The 18,186-nt window shown below is 45.2% G+C and overlaps 1 protein-coding gene and 1 pseudogene across 1 annotated transcript; both read right to left on the reverse strand.

Annotated features, from left to right (window-relative positions):
* Window positions 1-315: 315 nt before the first annotated feature.
* LOC112910139 (U6 spliceosomal RNA) lies at window positions 316-441 on the reverse strand (annotated as a pseudogene).
* A 7,774-nt stretch (window positions 442-8,215) lies between these two features.
* LOC112910078 (T-cell surface glycoprotein CD1b-like) lies at window positions 8,216-12,605 on the reverse strand. The gene is made up of 6 exons (XM_025986330.2): window positions 12,426-12,605; window positions 11,957-12,232; window positions 11,087-11,365; window positions 10,584-10,862; window positions 10,146-10,239; window positions 8,216-8,725 (listed from the first exon to the last, which is right to left on the reverse strand). The coding sequence occupies exons 1-6, from the start codon at window positions 12,487-12,489 to the stop codon at window positions 8,704-8,706; spliced, it is 1,014 nt and encodes a 337-aa protein (XP_025842115.2). The 5' UTR covers window positions 12,490-12,605; the 3' UTR covers window positions 8,216-8,703.
* Window positions 12,606-18,186: the final 5,581 nt, after the last annotated feature.

Raw genomic sequence — 18,186 nt, forward strand, 5'->3', positions numbered from 1 at the left:
GAAGACATTATGCAGGATGGAATAAGGTAGTCACAGAAGGACAAAAACTGAATGACTCCACTTACATGAAGTGCTGAAAGTCATCAAAACCCACAGGAGAAGAGAATGGAATGGGGGTTGCCAGGGATTGGGGGGGAGGGAGAAATAGGGAATTTTTTTTTAATGCATGTAAAGTTTCTATCATACAGGATGAATAAATTCTCCAGATCTGCTGTACCTCATGCCTACAGTTAACGATATGGTACTGTGCACTTTAAAGTATGCTAAAGAAGGTAGATTTCATGTTAAGCGTTGTTTTATTTATTTATTTATTTTTTTAATAAGGAATGCTTCACTAATTTGCATGTCACCCTTGGGCAGGAACCATGCTAATCTCCTCTGTATTGTTCCAAAAATCTCCTCTGTATTGTTCCAATTTTAGTATACGGTACTGCCAAAGCCATCACAAATGTTTCTTTTGATAGAAGCATAGATGACACACAATGTTACATTCATTCCAAGTGCACATCAGTTATTCAACAACTGTATACATTTTCTCATAGGAAGTGTTCTTAACACACACACACCTGAACCCACAATTAGAAGGAAACTTTTGCAGGTGACGGCTATGTACATATGGCTGTACTAATGTACCGTGGATGTGTGCATGTGTCCAAGCTCATCAAGACGTATATTATAAATGTGTGCAATTTTTTGAGTATCAATTATACCTCAATGAAGCTAAAAAATGATAATATATTTGTTCATGAAGCTATGTGAATAAATTTTAAAAGTTTAAAACAGTACAAAATGTTTTTTGACAAGTGGAAGTAAGGTAAAAAAAAAAAAATCAATGATGAAAGTAGAAACAGACATTAGTCCATGTCTGGAAACTCAGAAATACAAATTCTAAATAACTAATGATGATGAGAAAATATATCAAACTGACAAATTCGATGCAGCTTATCAAACTTTCTGATATGCAGTGACATCCATGCTTAAAGGGAATTTTTATTTTTTCTTTATTATTTTTAAATTAATTTATATTTACTACTTTGAGAGAGACAGAGAAAAAGAGAGAGAGTTGGGCAAGGTGGAGGGACAGAGAGAATCTTACACAGGTTCATGCCCAGGTGGAGCCCGACTCAGGGCTTGAGTCCATGACCCTGTGATCATGACTTGAGCCAAAATCAAGAGTTGGAAACTCAACCAATTGAGCCACCCAAGTGCCCCGAAAAGGGAATTTTAAGACTCGGAAGCACATATAAGAGAATAATGACTGAATATAAATTACTTAAGCACCTACATTAAGAAATTAGAATTATAATGTAATATTATGGTTTATAATAAGAAATACATATTTGGTCTTTATTCCCATTTCTGGCACAGAGCTCCTAAAACCCTTGAATTCCCTAAGTGGTAAGAGTACTTGTTATGCTAATGAAGTGACTTTTGGATTGCACCTAACCCCTGGACCCAACCCTATGATTGGAGGGTTGGAACTTCCAGTTCCACTGCCCCAGGTCCTTGGGCCTCGAGGAGAGAGAGGCTAGAGGTTGGATCAACTGCCAATGGCCAATGATTCAATCAACCATATTTATGTAATGAAGCCTCCATAAAGACCCAGAAGGACTGGTTTAGAGTGCTTCCAGGTTAGGGAACACATGCAGACTCAGGGGAATGGCACGATTGGAAAAGACATGAAAAGAAGCTCCAGAGTCTTTCCCACACCTCATCCCATGCATCTCTTCCATCTGGCTATTCTTCCATCTGAGTTATATTCTTTTAAAGAAACTGGTGATCTGGTACATAAGATGTTTATCTGAGTTCTTGGAGCAAATGGGAAAAAGGACAGTCTCTTCAATAAATGGTGCTGGGAAAATTGGACAGCCACATGCAGAAGAATGAAACTGGACGATTCTCTTACACCAGACACAAAGATAAACTCAAATGGATGAAAGATCTAAATGTGAGACAAGAATCCATCAAAATCCTAGGGGAGAACACAGGCAACACCCTTTTTGAACTTGGCCACAGCAACTTCTTGCAAGATACATCCATGAAGGCAAGAGAAACAAAAGCAAAAATGAATTATTGGGAGTTAATCAAGATAAAGAGCTTCTGCACAGCAAAAGAAGCAGTCCCCAAAACTACAAGACAATCTACAGAATGGGAGAAGATATTTGCAAATGACCTATCAGATAAACGGCTAGTATCCAAGATCTATAAAGAACTTATGAAACTCAATACACAATAAACAAATAATCCAATCATGAAATGGCAAAGACATGAACAGACGTTTCTCCAGAGAAGACCTACACATGGCCAACAAGCACATGAGAAACTGCTCCGCGTCACTGGTCATCAGGGAAATACAAATCAAAACCACCATGAGATCCCACCTCACACCAGTGAGAATGGGGAAAATTAATAAGACAGGGGACAACACATGTTGGAGAGGATGTGGACAAAGGGGAACCCTCTTACCCTGTTGGTGGGAATGTGAACTGGTGCAGCCACTCTTGAAAACTGTGTGGAGGTTCCTCAAAGAGTTAAAAATAGATCTGCCCTACAACCCAGCAATTGCACTGCTGGGGATTTACTCCAAAGATTCAGATGCAATGAAATGCTGGGACACCTGCACCCCGATGCAGCAAGCAGCAGCCACACTGTGGAAGGAGCCTCGGTGCCCATCGAAAGATGATGGATAAGGAAGATGTGGTTTATGGATACAATGAAATACTACTCACCCTTAGAAAGGACGGATACCTATCATTTGCTTCAAGGTGAATGGAACTGGAGGGTATTATGCTGAGTGAAGTAAGTCAATTAGAGATGGACAATAATCACATGATTTCACTCATACGTGGAATATATGAAATAGTGAAAGGGACCAAAAGGAAAGGAGGGGAACTGAGTGGAAAAATCAGAGAGGTAGACAAACTATGAGAGACTTCTAACTCTAGGAATCAAACAAAGGGTTGCAGAAGGGGAGGTGGGTGGGGGGATGGGGTGACTGGGTGACGGGCACTCAGGAGGGCACTTGCTGGTATGAGCACTGGGTGTTATGTTATATGTTGGCAAATCGAACTTCAATTAAAAAATATAACAAATAAAAATTTTAAAATTAAAAATTTTTTTAAAAAAAGGAGCAAATGGATCAAACCCAAGGAGGAGGTCATAGGAACTTCCCATCTATATAGTTGGCTGCTTAGAAGCACAGGTGATCACCTAAATTTGCAATTGGTACCTCAAGTGTGATGTGCAGTCTCGGAAGGACTGAAAGTCTGACAGGTGGGATCTGATGCTATGTCCAGGTAGACAAAATTGCGTTGAATTGTAGAATTCCCCACGGGTGTCAGAGACTTTCTTATTCGGTTTGTGTGTGGGAAACCCCCTCCCCCTACACATTGGAATTTGGTGATCAAAATACTTATTAACAACAAATTAAATGCAAAGAAAATACCTCATTTTATGGCACTTCATGTTATTGCACTTTGCAGATACTGTATATTTTACAAATTGAAGGGGTTTTGGCATTTCCACATTGAACAAGTCTGTTGGTATCATTTTTTCAGCAGCATTTACTCACATGGTGTCTCTATGTCACATTTTGGTAATTCATGCAATATTTCAAATGTTTTAGTTATTATATTTAAATTGTTGCACTTGCATGATGAAACTCTAATAGATGTGGAGTTGCTTCTTATGAATGGGCAAAGAAAATGCTTTTTTGAGATGTTCTTTACCCCTAGTGAGGATTCTGTGAAGATTGTTGAAATGACAGCAAAAGATTTAGAATATTTCATAAACTGGGGATCCCTGGGTGGCGCAGCGGTTTGGCGCCTGCCTTTGGCCCAGGGCGCGATCCTGGAGACCCGGGGTCGAGTCCCACGTCGGGCTCCCGGTGTATGGAGCCTGCTTCTCCCTCTGCCTGTGTCTCTGGCTCTGTCTCTGCCTGTGTCTTTGGCTCTGTCTCTCCTTCTATCTCTCAAGAATAAATAAATAAAATCTTTAAAAAAAATAGAATATTTCATAAACTTGGTTGATAAAACAGTGGCAGGATTTGAAAGGATTGACTCCAATTTTGAAAGAAGTGCTACTTCAGGTAAAATATTATCAAACAGTAGAACATACTACTAAGAAACCATTCATGGAGGGATCTCTGGGTGGCTCAGCGGTTTGGCACCTGCCTTCGGCCCAGGGTGTGATCCTGGAGTCCTGGGATCGAGTCCCACATCGGGCTCCTTGCATGGAGCCTGCTTCTCCTTCTGCCCCGCCCTCCCCCCCCCCCGTGTGTGTGTGTGTGTGTGTGTGTGTGTGTGTCTCATGAATAAATGAGTAAAATTTAAAAAAAAAAGAAAGAAAAGAAACCATTCGTGGAAGGAAGAGTCAATTGGAGCAGCAAACCTCATTGTGGTCTTATTTTAAGAAATTGCCGCAGCCACCTCAACCTTCAGGAACCACCATCCTCATCAGTCATCAGCCACCAACATGAAGGCAGACCTTCCACCAGCAAAAAGATTACTACTTGCTAAAAGTTAAGATGATGCTTAGCATTTTTTAGCCATAAAATATTTTCAATTAAGCTATGTACATTGTTTAGACATAATGCTACTGCAATTAATAGACTACAGCATACTGTAAATGTAACTTTTATATGCATTGGGAAACCAAAACATTAATTTCACTCGCTTTATTATATTTGCTTTATTGCGGTGGTCTGAAAGTAAGCCCACAATATCTCTGGCATATGACAGTGGAAGGCAGGAAATGATAAAATTATATGCTCATAGAACCAGCAAAGCCACAAGTTAGCTTTTGAAAAGTTTATACAATTGATGAACCCTGTAAATATAAGAAACAGAAAGAACAAATAAAAGAGGGAACAAATTTACAAGATCTTGTAGAAAGATGATAACAATGATATGGATATTATGAACAAGGTGGTAAGAAACTGGATTGGATAAATCCTGGAAAAACACAACTCATCAAAGCCGACACAAAAAGAAAGAGACAATTTGAATAAACCTACGTGTACTTGTAAAAATTAGCAGTGAAACTTAAAATCTCTCCCATACCAAAAAACAAACAAAAAACCCCCAAAATATTAGACTTCAATGATAAATTTTACCAAATACTTAAGGAAAAAGAAAATAACACAAAACTCTCTGAGAATAGGTACAAAGAAAAGATTTCTCAACTCATTTTATGAGGCAAAAAGTCCTGACAAGGAAATTATAAAAATTAAATGAACAAAATATTATAAGCAAAATACTTGCAAACTGAATCCACATACATACATTATGACAAGATGATTTATAGGAACACAATTTTACTTTACCATTTGAGAATCAATAAGTGTGATTCATAACATTCAGGGGAAAAAGGATATAAAACATCTTGTCATGTCAAGAAATGCAGAATAAGCACCTAATAAACTTCAACAACTATCCATAATAATAATGACTAGAAAAAGTTTTTATTAAATTTGAAAAAAATGTCCTTAATCTGATTTTTAAAAAAAAGTAAATTGGAGCACACAGCAATTATCATAACTAATGTTAACTCCTGGATAATTCTTATCTAATAAAAGTAAAAAGATGAAGGGGCACCTGGGTGGCACAGTTGGTTAACTTATGACTGTTGGTTTAGGCTCAGGTCATGATCTCAGGGTCGTGGGATTGAGCCTCACTCATCCGTGCTCAGTGAGGATTCTCTCTCCCTTTGCCTCTTCGCCTCCTCCCTATCCTCTCTCTCTCTTGCTCTCTCTCAAATAAATAAATATTTTTTTTAAAAGACGAGAATGTCAGCTCTCAATAATTCTATGCATCATTTTCCTGGAGGTCACAATCAGTGTAATTGGGAGAGGAAATACAACAAAAGATGGAAGGATTAAAAAACAATTAAAATTTTCAAAAAAAAAAACAGTTAAAATTTTCATATTTAGAGATGTCAGGAGATTATGTATAGAAAATCCAAAAGGATCTACAAATAAAATATTAAACTGAATAAGTTAACTAAACTTGGCTACTGGAAGCAAGGTGAAACTATTTTAAACATATTTTTGTATATTAGCAGAACTCACACACACACACGTACACACATTCTCACACAAAAGGAGTTGGAAAGTCCTTGTGTTTGAGACTAAGGATCTAATTCTGAAGGCCATTCACCCAGAAGTCATAGTTAAATCATAGAAGCATTAATTAAGGTTTTCCAGGTTAAGGACAATCAGAGGAAAGTCATAAACCCAAGAAACCACCTCAGAGGGATGACTTGGGGAAGGGAGGAGACAAGGAGGGTAAATAAAAAGTATAAGAAGAAAATAAAGGAGCCAATGCAAGACATCAGAGATCATGGGGTATTAGAATTTTCAAGCAACTAAAGTTCTAGCCCAGCCAGTTCAAAGGGAGAAATGAAATATATTAGATCCTTAAATAACTGTTTTTATTTGTTCTACTTTATTTGTGAACTTCATTCCTGGGTCAGCTTTACTTCTGGAACAAAACTCCACAGCGATTTCGAGCTTTGAAGACATTGTACCACCCCGACCAAGAGAGAGCCCCTTCTTCCTCAACCACCAAATAGAAAGTAAAGCTTCAGGTAGTTTGGACCAAATTAGGTCACGTGTGCACCATGAACCGATTATTCTAACTAAGCAGGGGGATGGAATTCTGTTCATTATCGTACACCTTGATTCTCATCTGGAGTCAGTTTTGCCCCATAGGAGACATTTGGCAAGGTCTGAAGATGCATTTGGTTGTTAAAACTGGGGAGGTGTCACTGGTATCTAATGGGTAGAGGACGGAGATGCTGAACTTCTTACTGTACAGGACAACTCTCCATAACAGAGAAAGATCTGGCCCAAAAGGTCAATAGAGTGAATGTTGAGAACTATTTAGAGACGGTTTTCTCAAACTTAATTGTACATCAGAATAATCAGAAAGGCTTGTTAAAAATACAGATTTCTGGTTCTCATTCCTGGATTTCCTGACTCCATAGGTCTAGGGTAGGCCTGAAAACTGCTTTGCTCACAAGCACATAGGTACCATTCCAGCTGCTGATTCATAGTCCACACTCCAAAAAACACACTCATCAGAGCCCTGGGTGATAGCTGAGGGCGCCTCTGCTCTAAGGGAAGGTGGAGTTTAACGCATCCTGGAAAACTCACCAACTCTGGTAACAGAGAGGGGAGGAAGCTGTACATTTATTTCAGCCATCTCCTAACCTTCCTCAATCCTGAAATTCATATTCTCCTCAAATTTCCAGTTGGGAGAATTGTTTTCAGTACCTTTGGCTTCTCCAACATCTGCTCATTCTAGTCTCCATTCCCAAAGTCCTATAACAAATACACTCAAATTCTCCCCTTCCTCCTCCTGCTATTTTAATCAAACTGAGTTTGATTTTTTCTTGAATGAGGGTTTCTAAAAAACTATGGAATAAGCAAAAGAATGAGCAAACATAAATCAAAATACAACTGAATTGCTATAGCACAGATATTTTTTGAAAGCCCTCTTGAGTCTTTCGAGTGAATATTTAACAGCCCACCTGCATCATCATCATCCCTCCTCCATCCTGCCTCTCTTTCCCACTGGAAATGTGAGGAGCAGGATCCCATCCAGATCAAGCTCTGCAGGTGGGCTAAATCACAGCACGGACACAAGCGATTTCCCATGGAAGGCTTCAGGGCAGAAAAGAGTAGAGCATGGTATTTTTTTGCTAAGTGAGAAATATCTTAGAAGAAAATGCAGAATCTCAAGGAAGGGGTTGGGGATAGGGAAGGCTATAAGTTTGGAAAAGACCATTAATGAGGTAATTCTATCAACTCAGACTATTTCACTGAGCAAATGCTTGTGCACGGAAGAGCTCATGCACGCTAGAGATTGACCTGAAGCAGGCCCTGCTCTCAAGGAGCTTGCAAGGAAAAACGAGCAGAAACCCGGAAATAGCTCAATGCCAGGGGTACAGAGTGAAGTGACACCGGAGAAGGGAGAATCGCTTCCACTGTAGCACTAAGGAAGGCTTCCTGGAGGAAGAAGTGTCTCAGCTGCGCCTCGACGGTCAACCAGTCGGAGACATTATGGTAAACATGCTCAGCATCTCTGCAAACGCAACCTTCCCAGCATAATGATACTTTGCCTACTTGACAAATGACATTTCAGCAGAAGCAGAAAAAAAAAAAAGGTCTAACATCAGAAGCCAAAAGGACGTCACCAGTAAGTTGTATATAATATTTCGTTTTTTTAAAGATTTTATTTGTTTATTCATGACAGACACTGAGAGAGAGAGAGGCAGAGACACAGGCTGAGGGATAAGCAGGCTCCATGCAGGGAGCCTGATGTGGGACTCGATCCCGGGTCTCCAGGATCACGCCCTGGGCCGAAGGGGGATGCTCAACAGCTGAGCCACCCAGGTGTCCCAGTATATCATATTTCATTTATTCTGAGACACATTCTCTCCCACACTCATGTGTAGGAGTTCAAGGAGAATCCTACTCTTGATACCACCTCATAATAAACTCATGGTTTTCTCTTATTTTCCTGCTAGAGCTAGTGATTTGTGTTACATCCTATAGGAAGTCTGATACTATTGAATAAGAGGATTATTCGGTGAAATAAGATGCGATCGACCCCTCCCCAGCTCCCAGGGCTGACAACTTGAATTTGTGGGCTTCCGAGTGCTTATCCCAAATGGAAGAAGAGTTCATGAGATGGCGAGGGTTCATGAGATACTCTGATAGGACCTGTGAAGAACACAAGCAAAAAATAACTGCAGAGTTGACGCTCGTGCTCCCATGCTCATAGCAATGATATACACAAATTGCCGAAATGTGGAATCAGCCCAGGTGTCCATCGACGGGTGAATAGTAAACACCCTGTGTCCTGTTCGTGCAATGGAAATCATGACTCAGCCTTGAGAACACAGGAAATTGTGACACGTGGATGAACCATGAGGCCTTGTGCTGAGAGGAATAAGCCAATCACAAAAGGACAACGTGTAAATGTATGACTTATTTTTTTTTAATTTTTATTTATTTATGTATGATAGTCACAGAGAGAGAGAGAGAGAGAGAGGCAGAGACACAGGCAGAGGGAGAAGCAGGCTCCATGCACCGGGAGCCCGATGTGGGATTCGATCCCGGGTCTCCAGGATCGCGCCCTGGGCCAAAGGCAGGCGCCAAACTGCGGCGCCACCCAGGGATCCCTAAATGTATGACTTAAATGAGGTCCCCAGAGGTATCAAATTCCTAGACAGAGTATAGAATAGTGGGGAGCAGGGGCTGGGGAGGTGTTGTTCAATATGTACAGAGTTCTAGTTTTCCAAGATGAGATGAGCTCTAGAAATTGGTTGCACGAACATGTGAATGTCCATACTTCTAAGGGTAGGTTTTAGGTCTTATGACGAAGGTTTACCACCATGGAAACAATAGATTTACATAAAGAAGATGGGATTGGGGAGTAAGGGAAGAGGGTCTGGTGGAAAGACTGAGGTAATGCGATGTAAATCGATAAAATGGTAGAAAGAGTGGATGTGTAGACCAAAAAAAAAAAAAGATTAAAAATAAAAATTCTTTTTTTTATATTTTTTATATTACCCAATATAATATCCCCATTTTCATTCATTTGGAAAATATAAAAAATATAAAAAATATAAAAATATTTAAAAAGAGTTTTTATTTTTAATCTTTTTTTTTTTTTTTTTGGTCTACACATCCACTCTTTCTACCATTTTATCGATTTACATCGCATTACCTCAGTCTTTCCACCAGACCCTCTTCCCTTACTCCCCAATCCCATCTTCTTTATGTAAATCTATTGTTTCCATGGTGGTAAACCTTCGTCATAAGACCTAAAACCTACCCTTATAAAATATAAAAAATAGTGAAAGGGAATAAAGGGGAAAGGAGAAAAAATGAGTGGGAAATATCAGAAAGGGAGACAGAACATGAGAGACTCCTAACTCTGGGAAACGAACTAGGGGTGGTGGAAGGGGAGGTGGGCGGGGGGTGGGGGTGACTGGGTGATGGGTACTGAGGGGGGCACTTGATGGGATGAGCACTGGGTGTTATTCTATATGTTGGCAAATTGAAAATAAATAAATAAATAAATAAATAAATAAATAAATAAATACTCAAAAAAATAAAAATAAAAATAAAAACTCACCAGCGTCTCCAAAGCCAAAACGGAAGACCTATCAAAAAGATCAAGACGGGCAGTATTATTGCCAAAGATATCAAGCCGATGGAGATGGAGTTTCCTGGAAATTAGGAAAGGACACAGAAAGTCACTTCAAAACCCATTCTCTGATTCTTCTCGCCTTCCTTTGCCTGCTCCTGGGGTACACTCCCTCCATCTCTCCCTCTGCCTCCTTCTATCTCTCCATCCCCCTCTCCCTCCATCCCTTTCTTTGTCCCTGCCGGCTCACCCGTCCCCCTCTGTCCCTCCCTCCATCCTTCCCTCTTCTTCCCCTACCCCTTCCGTCCCTAACCCCCACCCTCCTCTACTCTCCCTCTCATCTGTCCAGCCCTGCTCATGGCCAGCACCCCCTGGATGTTCGTGGACCCACTCCCCGTGCCCAGCGGGGCCCCAGCCCCTCCTCACCCCAGTGGAGGACCATGTCCTGGCCCCCTAGACTGCTGTGCTTCACCCTGCAGGACAGGCCGGCCGCCTCCCCGGCCGCCACGTCCAGGGTCGCTTGGAGATACCACGTGCCGTCAGCATGGGGCAGGACGTCGCCTTGCCGGGTGCCCTGCTGCTCCTGCTGGCCCCGCATCCACGTCACCCACACAGGCTTGGGGTAGAAGCCGGATACGTGGCACACCAGCTGCAGCCGGCCAGGCCTGGGGCTGGGGCCAGCGGACAGCCAGACCTCGGGTCGCACTGGGGCAGGAGGCAGCAGGGAGGTGTCAGACGGTGACTCTGCTCTAGAGCCCAGGGATTGGGAAGCTCACAAGTTGGGACAGGGACCCCTTCTCCTCCTTTGGAAGCCAAATTATCGATTAAGCCCCTCTCTTCCCAGGCACCTGCTACTCTTGAATTTAAAACAAGTGGTGGGAACTGGAATGGAAAAGCCTCTGGGGGTGGAGGCCGAGGACAGGACTAACCTGGCCTCCTCAGGTCTGCCTTCCCGGCGTCGAGGAGGCCCAGGAGAAACCGAGGGCAGGTTTCAAAGAGGAGCTTCTCCGCGATATCCCGGATGCCTTCATACTGAAGGATGAGCTCACAGATGCGCTGTGCCCTGCTGCCGCCCTCTGGGGCGGGCACACAGGAGTGATTCTTGAGGCTCAGGAAGTCCAGGCCCCCTAAGGCTCCCCGCAAGAAGCTCACCGTGCCCCCGTCGGGGTGCAGCTGACAGCCTGCTACGCCCTGGATCTCAAAGGGGTCTAGATAGAAGGAAAATAGAGAAACAATTATGAAGAAGCAAACGAGAAAGAGATGGGGGAAGAACCTGGGATTTGGGATTTGGGGGATGTGAAAGGTCTAAGGTGTCAAATAAGGGGCCAAAATCTCATTACAGCAAGCAGGGATTTTTCAGAAGGCTGAGACCCAGGGGAGGCATGCACGTCACTAATGGTAGAGACGCAGTTGTGCTGATGCATGTAGGAGGAAGGGAGGGGGGCAGAGTGCAAGGGCTGGGGTGAGCCATCCAGGGGGCCCGGGAGGGGGACCGCGCGGGAGGTCCCAGGAGGGGCAGTGCAGGAGGAGGTCACCCAGGCATTGGGGCAGGGGAGTGGGGCTCCTTGCAGGGGTTTGAGGGAGCAAGTCGTGCCCAAGCCAAGCAGGAGATGTTAGAGACGGCGGCAGGAAGAACCCAGAAGGCTGTGCGGGGTGTGGAGTCAGAGCGAGCACCTGCTCCAGAGAAGGAGCGCGGGAGGGAGGGCGGGCGGGTGGGAGCTCCCAGGGAGCAGCCGCCTGGAGCAAGGGGAGAGAAGGCCCTGGGAGTCCCCTCCCCGACCCCAGAGGCCTGGACTCACATTGCATCTGGAACTCCGGGGCGTGGTCCTGCACTTCCAGGATGAACCCGCTCAGGTAGACCTGAATGATCTCCTCCAGCTCGACCATCTCCTCGTCACTGAAGTTGCCCTTGGACCAGGGCTTCAGGAAAACCGCCCTGCCAGCGTCAGCATCCCAGCCGTGGATCTGCATGTCGCCCAGCCACCCCGAGCCCTGGTTCTGTGCCCAGCTGCTGTTGGCGAAGGATGAGATCTGGATGACACGGTACGAGGTCGGCCCCTGAAGGTCTGCGGGCTCTGGAAGGGCGACAGAGGGGCAGGGGAGGGACAGTCGGGGCGCATGACACACGGAGAATTGGAACCTCTGGGTCCCGCAGAGACCCCGAGACAGGAGTCTCCAGGGCCTCGGCCCCTGCCCACCTCTGAGAGCAGCCCGACCCTCCTTGGCTGCATCCAGACACCACCCAGGCAGGTGCAGCCAGGTGCCCACCTGCCTCGCCGCCTCCCCCCGGGCACAGAGCCGTGGGCCAAAGCAGCAGCAGCAGGAGCCGCATCTCCCCGGACAGCGGGCTGCCCCTCTCGGCCGCTGGGCCCACCACTTCCTCACCCCCGGCACACAAGAGCCGCGCCTCCCACAGCCCGAGCCTCCCACTCACTCTCAGTTCCCCCCAGCCTGACTCTAGCGTTGATTTTCTTACCTCCCCGGCCTCCAGCTGCTTCCTGTCTTCAGTTCCCTTCGTACTTAGCGCCTGGGAAGATGCCCAGTGTGGTTGGAAGGTCACTTCGCCTGCCAGGTCTGCACCACTACAACCTCCAACAAGAGAGGGCTGTTGGGCAACTGCCGGGCTAGCTCCACTCTACAGGGATGCTTCGGGTCCATCCACGCGGCTCGGCCTTCTCCTCGCCTCCTTGCTCTGGCCCTGTGTCCTCACCTCCCCCAGCGTCCACACTGGCCCCCGTGGCTCATCTCACCCCTTTGACTTGTCCCTCTAACCCACATTCTCATTTCTGGGCAGGGCGGTTGGGTGGGGGGAGGTGGTGTACGCTGACCATCACTCACACCAAGGCCAGTGAACACCACCCCACCCGACTGCGGTGCTACAGATGCAGATCCCCGAGCCCAATGCGACAAATACCGCTGTGCGTGATGCAAGCAATCGATCTCATGCCATAGACAGTTTTGAGGGTAAAAATGACATCTTCTACCAGCGTATGGTCTTCTTTCAGTCCCTCTCAAGCTTTGGAGCACGGGGTAACTAACCTTGAGGCCCGGAGAACCTGGGGAGTCAGTCAAGCATAGCTCTCTGTAGAAGGTTCACAAGCAATAGGGCCTCCTCCTCCTCCTCCTCCTCCTCCTCTTGCAACATCCCCAACCTGGGTTGACATTTTGGCCTTTCTGACACCAAACAAAAGATTACTAGGTGAGCAGGGCGCTTGTCGCTTTTCACCAAATGTTCAGAGGTGCTAGTCCTAAGATGCCATCCCCCGTCTTCTCTGGGATGCCCCTGGCATGCTGCAACAGTACACTGAGCACCTTCTGAGTGAAATATTTGGACTCTAATCAATATTAGCTGCAAGGATGATTCTTTGATTTTTCTCCAATCAGGAAAAAAAATGACAGTTTTGCATAGATCTACATACCATCTAGCAGAAAGGTGGTGGTAAATCATTCCGAGCATAAGGAGCCTTCAGTAGCCGATCCATTTATGTAGATTAAAAAAAAAAAAACAACGCAAAATGAGGACTGTAATGATCTCTATGCCTGGAAATAAACGGCTCCCGGTGTTAAGAGCGGCCTTTATCCAAGACAGATTGCAAAGTCCAAATTGCAAAGTATGTAAGTTAGAACAACATTCCTGGAATCCAATACCTCCTACAAGCTAATTCACTTTTTAGGTCACAGCCAGAGGACAGCAGAGACTTAACGTTACTTGACATTGTCATTTTTTTTTCTTTGTAAGCCTTGAGTTTGAGACAGAGCGTCCAAGACTCGGTTGGATGTGCAGGCAATTCGCTGGCATGCACCAGTGTTAAGAATTTAGGGGTGTATGAGCATAATGAGCAGATTAATTCTCCTACGTGACTAGTATTCCACTGAGGGCGAGGTGGCGGCAGGAGAGGCAGTGCCGGCGGCCGTGGCGGGGAAGCCAGCGTCAGCGTGAGCGCCCACGGCTCCTGGAGCTCACTCAAAGCCCACGTGTGAACTACAGGCTCCGTTGCAGGGTCAGCACCTGACAGGTGTTCTTGTGCCCCCCTCCCCCCGCGCCCCCGACACTGTCGCTGTCACCACCACCACCCCTGCTCCGTGCAAACCAGACCTAAGGTGTGGATGCAAGAGGCACACCCGGAGCTTGGTTACACAGCTACTCCACGTGCAGGCTGTCGGCCTCCTCTCCCGAATGGCCCAAGCCTCCACAACCAAACGCCGGGAGGACACCAATCTTTCGACGCCCAGTTAACACCGATCAAGGAGCTCAGAAGACAGGGTCCTGCCTTTACGGGTGAAAAGGAGAGAGAACAGGATTAACAGATGAAAACTCCCCTCTGATTCCTTCCTCCAAGATCCCAGAATTAGAAATACAACAAATATCCTCAAATTCTACCCCAAGAGCAAAGAAGACAAGCATCTTGGAGCCAATCGTGAGATTTCTGCAGCCACGGGGCCAGCAGGGGCCCCTCCAGCGAAGCGCAGGCAGCCTGTGAGTTGGCACCCAGCTGGCCTCTGGGCTGGGAGCAGCCCAGGCCCTCAGCGGCCACAGGAGATGGAGCTGGCGGGGAGCCCACTGAATTGCTTGAATTTCATGATTTCTTTCTTTTTTTTTTTCTTTTTAAAGATTTTATTTATTTATTCATGAGAAACACAGAGAGAGAGAACAGCAGAGACACAGGCAGAGGGAGAAGCAGGTTCCACGCAGGGAGCCCGACGTGGAGTCAATCCTGGGTCCCCAGGATCACGCCCTGGGCTGAAGGCAGCACCAAACCGCTGAGCCACCCGGGCTGCCCTGAATTTCGTGATTTCAACCGAAGAATGAACGTCAACCACAGACCCAAAAATGGCAAGTGTGCCTTGACCTACTTGTTCGTTTATGAGCTCATTCACTTATCCCCCAGGTACCAATTGAGCACCTCCTGTTTGTACGTGTGGTGGCTCAGTGCTGTCTTGCCACCATTGGAATTCCGACTCCCCGTCCCAGCGTATCCCAAACCTAGAAGTCAGTTCACAGACTTGCTGTTAAGCTCAGGAACCTTGATGGGCTTGTAGCCTGGGACCCACAGACTCGTAAGAGTCAGAAAGAACCTTAAATTTGAACTCTGAGGGGTATTTCCAGGGACAATGAACCCTGGCCTCCCCCAGACTAGGTCACAGAGGTTTAAACGTTTGAGACAGACTGGAAAACCCACTGCATTTTTGCCTTCTTGGCTTTCAAACCAAACTGCATGTTTGTGGGTTTCGTATTTTTGTTTTGTTTTGTTTTGCTTCCTAACATGACTCTGTTCCTGTAGGTTCACTTTGGTTTCTGCCGTTGTCTGTCTTTTAAGAGAGCACATGGTGGGGTCCCTACAACCCTTTTATCGGAAGAGCAGACAGAGGTCCAGGGCTGTCTGGATTTCAAATTCAAATGTCAAATTCTAACTTACTATCTTGCATTTGCTGTTGAAGAGGAGACTTCTGTTACAGCATTTGTCATTACTTTGTAGGCGATTTTTCTTTCCAGAGATTTTTCCATCTTTCCTTCCGTTCTTTTCCAAGGTGGGACATCCTATACTTAGACTCTGGAGTTTCGCATTATAGTGCGAATATCTAATTGCTTATCTGTTTTGTTGCTGGGGCGAAACACAATATAGAATTAACTGTTTTATTTTTTATTTTTTAATTTTTTTTTTGTTTTTGAAGAACATCTTTATTCAAAAGAATGAACTGTTTTAAAGTGTTCCATTTGGTGGTGTTTAGTACATTACACTGTGGCACCACCACTAGCTCCAACAACTTCCAAAACATTCATATCACCCCAAGAGTATCCCATACCCGTTGCCCAGTCTTCCCGCCTCATTCCGCCCTCATGCGGATTCTCTGTTAACTGATAATCTTCCTAATGTTTCAAAGGACTTACCTGTTCTGAGCTTTTCATATAAATGGAATTACACAGCATGAGCATGTTTGTGTCTAGTTTCTTTTACCAAACATCGTATTTCTGAGGTTCACCCACATTGTATCATTTTTTCTTTCCTTTCTGTGGCTGAATGATGTTCCCTTGTTTGAGTCTACCACATTTTGGGTCACCATTTTTTCACTGGTGGATATTGGGGTTGTTTCTTCCTCTTCAATGCTGCTGTGAACATCTGCATACAAATGTTTGTCTGGATATCTATTTTCTTTTTTTTTAAATTTTATTCATTTATGAGAGACACAGAGAGAGAGGCAGAGACACAGGCAGAGAGAGAAGCAAGCTCCATGGAGGGAGCCCGATGCGGGACTCGATCCCAGGACCCCGGGATCATGACCTGAGCCAAAGGCAGACGCTCAGCCGCTGAGCCACCCAGGTGTCCCTGAACATCTATTTTCAGGATATATCTAGGGGTGAAAAGTCTGGGCCAAATGGTTAATTCTATGGTTAACCTTTTGAGGAACTGCCAAACCATTTTCACGGCAGATGTCCCACTCTACGTGCCCCCTGGTGACATAAGAGAGATGGAGTTTTAGATAGTTCTTATGTTTGACGTAAACACGAATACATTTTTAAGATATGTGTTTCTTTACTGACTTAAAAACAAAATGAATGTGTCTTTTAAAAAAACATAATGAGAATAGTGGCTTTGTAGGTTTTTAAAATACTTTTTGTCATTCTCTTTAACATCTGACTTAATAGAAGGCAGCTAAATTTTCATACCTCCTTCCAAATAAAATCTGATGAGACATTACATGCCCATAGTCTCTGGAAAGCGATTTACACTAAAATATCATCATAGTGTTGTTATAAGAATAGTCTTGAGCTCACAGAGCCTCCGGAAGGGGGCCAGGGGCTCCCGGGTACACCTGAACACACCGCAACAACAACTGGCCTAAATGTGGTGTTTCTTCGGGGGAAACGCAAAGGTGTTATACCTTCTTTATTAGTTAAAATATTTCTACAAAGATATATTCTCCTAAATAACTATCTCATTACCCTGAGATAACCAAAGACAGAATAAGTATGAGATTTTTCCCATTTATGTACCAATCTTCAAGAGAATGAATTGTTCGTGTAGCTTCCCAGGTAACCAATGAGTCATTTTTTTCTGCAATAGATGCATGAACGTCAATGTGTTTGCAATGGCAAATCAAACTCCAATTTAAAAAAAAATACAAAAAAAAAGAAAAGAAAAGAAAATGCTGGACTCTGTCCTAGCCATTGTATTTGCTGAGTCCCATTTGTGACTTGGGATCCTTTTCGTGTCAGCCTGCTTCTGAATTCCCAACACCCCCTCCTCCCTGAGCTCTCCATCCCTTCCTGGTGCAGCAGAGCAGCTCCAGACTCGGATACAAACTCTGCCATTTCCCCCCGGCTCTCGGGTCCCTTATAATGGGAAAATACGATATGGAATCCGTACGCCGAGACCCTACTCAGTCTTGGATTCTGGGCTTTGTAAGTGGCTGACCTTTTTGTTTGGTTTTTTTTTTTAAGAATAAACATGTTGGAGAAGTCCAGATAGACGGAGTGGCTAGCCGACGCTGACAAGGCTGCAGAAAGGAGCTGGTGGCCGTGGAGCTGGGTGAGTGGCTCCACAGCAAGTCCGAGCACACGGAGCAGCATCTGGGAGCACAGTCACCCATCAGTGTCGTGCAGATGCCGGAACATCGATGTCACCAGCAAGACCATTGTGAAGTGCGACAATTACCCCGGGGATCTGGCAGGTGTAAGGGCTGGACCTCATGGTGTTGGCCATTGTGTGTCCAGCGCAGCCCAGAGTGGCTCTCAGTTCACGTGGGCAGACTGGGTGCCAGCCTGGGTCGAAACACTGCTGTGGGATTCTTGACAACACAGTGTGACCCCCAGAAACCATGATGCCACCATCACACCCTGTCAGGGGCCCGGGGCTCTCTCAGGGGTCCCAGGAGCTGCTGAGCATCTGCGCAAGGAATGACCTCCAGAAGCTCTCGCCCTTGACCCAGGTCTGATGTCCCCACCCCGGCGCTCCAGTCCGCGTGAGCACGAAGAGGCACCCGGGAACAGAGTAGGCCAGTAGGCACCCACAAGGAGCTCTAGCATCTT

This window comes from Vulpes vulpes, chromosome 5 (assembly GCF_048418805.1).
Source record: "Vulpes vulpes isolate BD-2025 chromosome 5, VulVul3, whole genome shotgun sequence".
Lineage (NCBI taxonomy): Eukaryota > Metazoa > Chordata > Mammalia > Carnivora > Canidae > Vulpes > Vulpes vulpes.

Excerpts from the sequence above, each read along its gene's own strand:
- LOC112910078 (XM_025986330.2), bottom strand. The coding sequence starts at position 12,489 with ATGCGGCTCCTGCTGCTGCTGCTTTGGCCCACGGCTCTGTGCCCGGGG. Across the intron at positions 11,366-11,956 it reads CCCGGAGTTCCAGATGCAAT|ACCCCTTTGAGATCCAGGGC; the intron begins GTGAGTCCAGGC and ends CCTTCTATCTAG. Across the intron at positions 8,726-10,145 it reads TTTTGGCTTTGGAGACGCTG|GTCCTATCAGAGTATCTCAT; the intron begins GTGAGTTTTTAT and ends TGTTCTTCACAG.